The 7,716-nt window shown below is 36.0% G+C and overlaps 1 protein-coding gene across 1 annotated transcript in view; it reads right to left on the reverse strand.

Annotated features, from left to right (window-relative positions):
* Positions 1–3,306: 3,306 nt before the first annotated feature.
* Positions 3,307–7,716, reverse strand: part of ERMN (ermin) — a 7,405-nt gene continuing 2,995 nt past the window's right edge. The window contains exon 3 of the mRNA XM_040475127.1: positions 3,307–6,440. Coding sequence (XP_040331061.1) covers positions 5,923–6,440 — 518 coding nt within the window. The 3' untranslated portion in view covers positions 3,307–5,922. The remainder of the gene's footprint in view (positions 6,441–7,716) is intronic.

Below are 7,716 nucleotides of genomic sequence, written 5' to 3' on the forward strand. Positions count from 1 at the left end.
ATATTCTCGATATGAAAAACCCTTGCTTATAGTATCGCCTTAGGGATTGTAGAGGAGTAAAAGGATACCAGCTACTGTACGTAGGAATTCAATCTCTCCAGTCCACCTTGATTTTATGAATGGTTTAGAATGGTTTTCAAGGGGCTCTCATGTAAGAGAGTAGGGTTGAGGCCAGCCAGCCAGTACCATTTTATTTGTTTTAACAACTTTAACTTCCCATTCAAACACAGAAAAGAAATATGCCGCAGGTGAGGGTCCCAATATCTTCCATAAAAAACAAGGAATTTACAGGGAATAAAGGGAAAAGAGATGAGAACTAATTATCTTTGAATATCTTTGATGTGCTAGGCACTGTTTATGCCCCATCTCACTGTTGTGCACAACCCCATGAGTTAGGTCTTTTTCTCCCCAATATGCAGACAAGGAGGATGGCTGAGAGGGATTGTCTAAGATCATCCCACGAGTAAGAGATTAAAATTTAGTTTCCATTCTGTCTGAAGAAGAAGAAGAAGAAGAAGAAGAAGAAGAAGAAGAAGAAGAGGAAGAAGAAGGAAAAGGAGAAGGAGAAGGAGAAGAAGATGGAAGAAAAAGAAGATAGAAGAAGAAGGAGGAGGGGAAGGAGGAGGAGAAGGAGAAGCAAAGAATCTCTTTGACTACAGCATGCTGCTATGATTTGTTTTTTAAGTAGAGAGGTCAACTCAGGTGGACTCAGTTAAAATCCCTTCATTGTGATGTCAAGCTTCTTAGGTCTTTCTTGGCTGTTGTATAGATAGGATAAAAGGCTACATCCTTTCTGTTAATCAACCGAAATGTAGGCTTAAGGTTAGCTACGCCCACATGCTTTGCAATAGTCCATCTCCTTGACTTCGTGGAGGACATACTCTTTTCCATTTCCTATAACATATATGAGAAGGAGAAGCGGACGTAGAGAAATTGCTTCTCTGTAAATAATACTGCCGACCCTTTCTTCTACCAACCATTAATCAGAGCTGAAAGACTGTCCAGTTTGAACAGAGGTGGGAAGTAAAAAATTGAAGGGTCCTTTAATTTAAAATACAAACCAAGTCTTGTAACTTTTACTACATTGTGCAGATTGTCACCATAGTGCTTCTACAACTTTTGTGTAGGTTATTCAAACATTGCTACAAGCTGCATGCCTTGAAATGAGAAAAGGAACAGTAACCAAAGCTGATGTACACAAAATATTTATTTCTGGCAAACAGCCATTCCATGGACAGGTTTGAGTAAGCCAATGTAAAGCATTATCTACTCCTGCTGAGGTTTAATGGATATTTCAGGTGTTGGTGGTCCTAAAAGAAAGGACCTAAAAGAAAGGACCTAAAAGAAAGGGGCGGGGGGGGGGGAACCCCTTCACAACAAGCAGATTTAATGCCTCTGTTTTCAACCTAATGGGGCAGCTAATAGTTACCATTCCAATTAGGGTCTGTTTGCAAACTTATGTGAATCATCACTTTGCAGAAACATACAGGAAAGTTCTCATTTTTCAGTAGATAGAGCAAGCTTCTAATATGTTGCATTTCTAATGATGATAGTTGCCATCAAATAAGTAACAAATATTTTTTTTGATAACAAAGGCTTTCTATTTGATTATTGATTGGTATTTGCCAGTTCAAGGATATTAGTCATAAATATCTATATAAAATATAACCTATATATAAGATATTAACACTAATTTTTGAGAGCACAGATTACTTGACCAAAAAAAATCAATCTTTGTAAATATATATGTAAATAAATGTATATTTATATAGATAAATATGTGTATATATTTATATATATGTGTGTATGTATAAATATACGAGGCTCTATCTCTTATGTTTTGAAGTGAGAGAAAATAAAACCAAGAGTTTCTACTCACAAATAAAGAAAACTATGAAATGTGTTTAGATATTTTGAATTATTTTAAGTGCACAGTCTTGTCTGAATCTGGCCTTCTGGACAAAAACGTCTCCAGTAGACTTTCACTCTGGGTATTGTTTTCCATACTTGAAGGGAGTAACCAAACTTTAAATTATCAAGATGCTTATTCACTCAGGAATATGCACATGCCTTAATTCTCTTCCTTCAGACAACTGCCTAAATGTTGCAAGTTTTATACGTATTATCTAGAAGAAGTGGGCAGAGAGACAAGAGAAGGCAAAGGTACAGTTAATGAAAACATCTGTTCGTTCTGTTAACAGAACGAGATGAAAACTATGGAGCATAAAGGAATTTAGAGTAATTTGAACATTTTGAAGTATTCGTTTTTTCCTGCCTCTGCCCAACTGAAGTCATTCCAAAGAAAGAATCAAATGCGTAATATTATGTTTTGAACTAAAACCGCAAATTACTTTCCAAATTCCTGTCCAAAACTCTCCCACACTGGCAGTTAATTACTAGATATCATCCTTTGATTTTGTAACTTGCCACGTATCTATCTGTTCGGTGACCGCTGCTGTTGATTACTGCCCACGTCATTGTGTTTACATTGATTGTGTGGCTTAGTCACCTCGTGTTCTTCATGAGCTATATACACATTTTGGTATTCATATTTATTATGTTACTGTCTGATATTTTAATATTTTCAAATGTTTGCTGTAACTTTTGACATTACTTTTTATAACCCTCTTGTTTTTATAGAGCAATGAAAGTTAAGGCTTTAAAAGTAGTTGCCTTTCTCATGTGGTCAAACATGTTTCTTCTTTATGATACCCCAGTGCTTCATCTTTTTCCATAATTCTCTATTATTATGTGTTTTAAATATTTTTTTCCTATCACTTTGAAAGACTTAAATGTCCGTTCTTCATTAGAAAATGTACCAAAAGTACTACCCCATGTGAATATGCAGAAACAATTACTATAAAAGTGTCATCATGGTTTAAATGTATTACTTTGATGACTGTAAAGATATATATATATATATGTATATATATATATGTATATATATGTATATATATATATATATGTATATATATGTATATATATATGTATATATATATATATATGTTTTTCAAGTTATTGGAATTAAGATGTATCTAAAACAAGGGCTCAGTTCCTATAAAAAATAATAAAGATTTTTTTAAATGAACATTACATATGTATCCACCAGAAATTTTTTTTTTTTGCAATTTTCTACACAACCATTTTAAGACCTTTTTGAAATAAATAATGCTGTTTTGATTTTAAATAAGGTGTTCTGTTGGTTTCTAAACAGCATTTATGAATAATCTTTAGTAGCTGTTGATATGCAAGGGCTCTTTCTACGTTTTAAAAAGCAGCTAAAGAAAATAAATTCTAGACACCAAAAACAAGGACACAAACTTTTATTGAGAGCAAGTCAGACACAGCAGTTTTTTATTTAAGTTGTAGACAGATGATAGACAGATTCGGACATGTTCCATGCCTTTAAATGTAGCATTATATGAAAGGTGAATTTTATATTGACTATGAAACAGAGCTTTTTATTAATTCCTGTTCACCCAAACTAAGAAAAATTAAAACTCGTGTAAGAAGTATCAACATTCTCACAATAAACCAATTTCCCTCCTACCAGGTACCAGAGTCCTTCTTGCACCCTCAAAGCTTGAATCACAAAAGCAGTAAATCTTCCAGTATAATTACCAATTTGTGTTCTAATTTATCCCATAGGAGTGTCTAATATGTCAAATATCCCTCGTGCAATCTGAATCATACCCTTGCCTTTCCTAGGTTATAAAGAATCAAACAGTCATCTAACCCCATCATGTTACTTATAATCACTCAAGTCTGTGGCCTTCATGTAAGATGGAAGCACAGGGCAGTGGGCATTAATGTCAAAGAATGGTTTCAGTGCTCTTTTGCAACTACACTGCCTCATCCATGAGCACTTAGCATTTACTCCTTGAGCTTACCCCGAAAAAGTCTTTGTTGACAAAATATTTTGTGGTTGGTTAATTTTTGGTAAGAGCACAAAGCTAAAAAGGCCACGGTTACTAGGCGTTGGATCCCCATAAGAGCTAGTTGCTTGGCCGTGTCACACTATCGATGGTGGCCGTAGACCACCCACCTCACTCAGATTCCACAGGGATTCAACACTTCTGCTGGAACAGTTCATAATATAGGCTCTGCTGATGGTAGGTTAACAAAATGCTCCTATTCCATGATGGATAACACAATACTGTGTTTTGAAGTTAAGTGGAAAATTGTAGGGGTCATCAGTAATCCAGAAAAGAAAATAGGTTGTCCAGGTGGAATGATTTAGAGGATCTAAATAAATAGGAAATCATCCTAGTGCACTAATCTCCTACCTAAATTTATCAAGAAAGACCTGATTTCCCTGGCTTTATTCTGAGAACTTGCATTGTCAAAAATGAAATCTTTAAGTTCCACAGATGAAGAGTGACAGAACTTTTACGTGATCAGGTTGCAAAATATCTGTTTGAAAGAATAAAAGGAGCACTTCAATCTTGAATTCAAAATTGAGTCTTGTAAACAGTAAATAATAGTACATGATACCCTGGAAATATATGACCGGGAAGAATTAAAGAAATTTCCATTAGAATGTGCAGGATTTGTTACACATAAATAAGCAATAATCTAAGAAGGGCTAACCCAGGGTTTTTCACAAAATGAAAAAGAAATAAACAAAGGGTTGAATAGTACAATGAAGACTGTATTACATTCAGACAATAAGGAATTGTCTTTTTATTTGCAGGGCCAAAAATATCTTTAACAGTGGTGACAGAAAGTTCAGAGTGATATATATGGAAGCATGAAATGAAAAATTATGAAACTATCTAAGAATATAAATATAGACTCTCCCTTTTCATAAATATTCAATACATTATTTGACACACCGGTTTGAGTGAAGCTCCATAAGTACAATTTTAAGCATCTTGATTTGGGCTGAGGTCCAGTAAATTATATATTCCCAACTATCAGAGCTTTCTCACTAAAAATACAGGCTCACGCTCTACTTTGAAAATACCCTAAGATAATTATTTCCATTTTCATAGTAACTAGTACAGTTATGACGAGACTTCTCTTGGGTTTCTAAGGAAAGAAAATTCTTCTGAGATACTGTTAATAAGAGCAAGTATAGTAATAGAGAAGGATATCCTCTTAAAATTTCACCGACACTGTCGTTTTCATTTTTAATGAATTTAACTATGCCAGATGAGATTTTATTTTCCGTCACAGAAATAAACTATCTGACTCTTTAATCTATTGCCCACCCATCTTCTAGCCCCTCCTTGTACCAACCTTACAATGAATTTCATTCATCCTGAGAACATAAAGCCAACATTTAGTCAACACAATCGTCCTGACTGACAATTGCTCAGCCCCTCTAGTGAGAAAATTCAGTGAATGATAACACCTAGGAAGGAGGCCTGTACAGAGTTTTCACTCTGTAGATGCCAAGGAAAACAACTTAAAATCTTTTCTGAAGATAATAGGAAAGGCAAAGTATTTTGGAAAGCTTATTGCCAGAGTCTATAAAAGCATATTTAAAAGAAAGAACTGAACCAGTCTTTCCAGCACCCTCAATGTACAGGAAGAAAGATACCAAGAGAAATACAGGTCATTTCTAAGAGTCCTCTTTCATTTGAAGACTGTGTTTTCCAGTGTTGCTGCTTTTAAAGCCAAATCATGCCACAGTCTCCAAGAGTGCTTGCTATTTGCTATCTAGTGCTTACCACACGAGGCTATATTAGTAAAGTTTTAAAAAGCAAATGCCCAAGAATGAATCTAAAGCATTTTGATTGAGGTTACCAGACTGAATTTTGTCTAGGGTTATTTCCATATTATTCTACAGTGAAGCAGGGGTTAACCTCTCACATCTTTAAAGGGGGTGACTCAAATAAGGCAGGCAAAGACGCATCTCAGGAAAATCGAATTAGCTTTTGCTTTAGTGGGCACAAGAACTTCTCAGTTCCATTTAGTTTATAAATGCATCATTGACTCGAATTCATCAATTCTTTGTTTGGTGTTCCCCTTCCTGATTTTCCGATAGGATATTGTATTGTATCTTGAATAAGCATTTCTGGAGATATCACTCTTCTTCCCAAAGGGTGGCTGCTCATCAGGTGTCACAGGTTGGGAACTAGGGCTGCTCAGTGGGGAGTCCTCATTTGCATTTCCTTCCTCTTTTAATTGGGAATCTTCAACATTTTTTTTCTGAAATTCTATCACTCGAACTTCATCTTCGTCATCATTGCAACCATCATCATCATCGTTATTAATTTCTTCATCCCAAACCTCTTGCTCCTCCTCATGTTTAGAATGCAACACATCGACTTGGCTAGGTTTCCGATATCCCAACCATTCAATTTCAGTTGCTTGATGAGCTTTGTTCTTCCCGTCCTCCTCTCCTTTCTCTTCTAGAGATTGTTCAGCAATCCTTTCCTGTCTACTTATTTCCTGGTTACTGACGCTCAGAGGAATCTTCTTCCATTGATACCCTGTAGCAAAATCAATTCGTAATTGAAATACCCAGCTGTTATTCTTTAAATTACCTTTCTGGACAATCATTTCCCCACAATATTCTTTATAGGATATTATTCTGTGGGCTATGGGTATGTTTTACACAATAAAATGGGTTGCACCATCTAATTAGTTTGGGCCATGGGTGGTCAGGAGTCAAATGCTAGGCTAACTATAACACCAAGCCCCCCAAAGCACACACAATGTAGTCTAAGATCTGCCTCTGATTTCTGGAGAGCCTAGATTTAAAAAGCATGCTGAGATCATCTCTATATAGCTAGATTGGCCTATCATTTTAGACATGTCCCTAAAGACAACTGAATCAAGTGGTTTGGTATCATGGAGTGACTTTTACATGGCTTAATTCATCACAAATTTCACTTTTCAAGCAGATCACATCAGCATATCTGCACAATTACTACAGCATATCAGCACAATATTTATTTTACATGCTAAAGAGAACTAATTATAAGAGAATGGAGAGTGGAAGTTGTTCTCTAGGCTTTCGCCACTAAAGGAACTTCTTTTATATACATATTTTCTAAATTTTTTCTTAATGTTTATCATCGACAGAGAGACAGAGCGTGAGTGGGGGAGGAGCAGAGAGAGAGGGAGACAGAATCTGAAGCAGACTCCAGGCTCTGAGCTGTCAGCCCAGAGCCCGATAGAGGGCTCGAACTCAGGAACCATGAGATCATGGTCAAAGCCAGATGCTTAACCCACTGAGCCACCCGGGTGCCCCTCTAAAGGGACTTCTGTGGGAAGTTTCAGTCTATCGTATGCATGACTCCAAGATATTGTCTGGATTGTGTCCCTCGTTGGGCCTGGGTTCACTATTCCCTTTCAACACCATGAGAGTCTTTAAAATAAAATGAGAGACAATGTTCCTCTTTGCCTTTCCCCTCCACGATTTTCTACGTTTACTGAAAGATGTTCACAAATCCATGCCCAGTTAAGAATTTTCATTCTTTTTTCCATTGTTTTGTTTTCCCAACTACAGGAACCAGATTGTAAACTCGTAAAAAGAGACAGAAGTGAAGATGGATTATCATTCCTAACTAGTTATACACGGTTCCTATCAGCATGTTGGTGCCTAGTCAATGTTCTTTACATTATAAATAAATATATGTTAGAATGTTTGCTATAATATTAAGCTTTCTTTTATTCACTTTTTTTCCCCCACAGAAACAAAGAAGCTGATCTTTAAAAGAAGAAGAAGAAGAAGAAGAAGAAGAAGAAGAAGAAGAAGAAGAA

The sequence above is a fragment of the Herpailurus yagouaroundi genome, unplaced genomic scaffold (genome assembly GCF_014898765.1).
Source record: "Herpailurus yagouaroundi ecotype Mexico unplaced genomic scaffold, PumYag 140, whole genome shotgun sequence".
Classification (NCBI taxonomy): domain Eukaryota; kingdom Metazoa; phylum Chordata; class Mammalia; order Carnivora; family Felidae; genus Herpailurus; species Herpailurus yagouaroundi.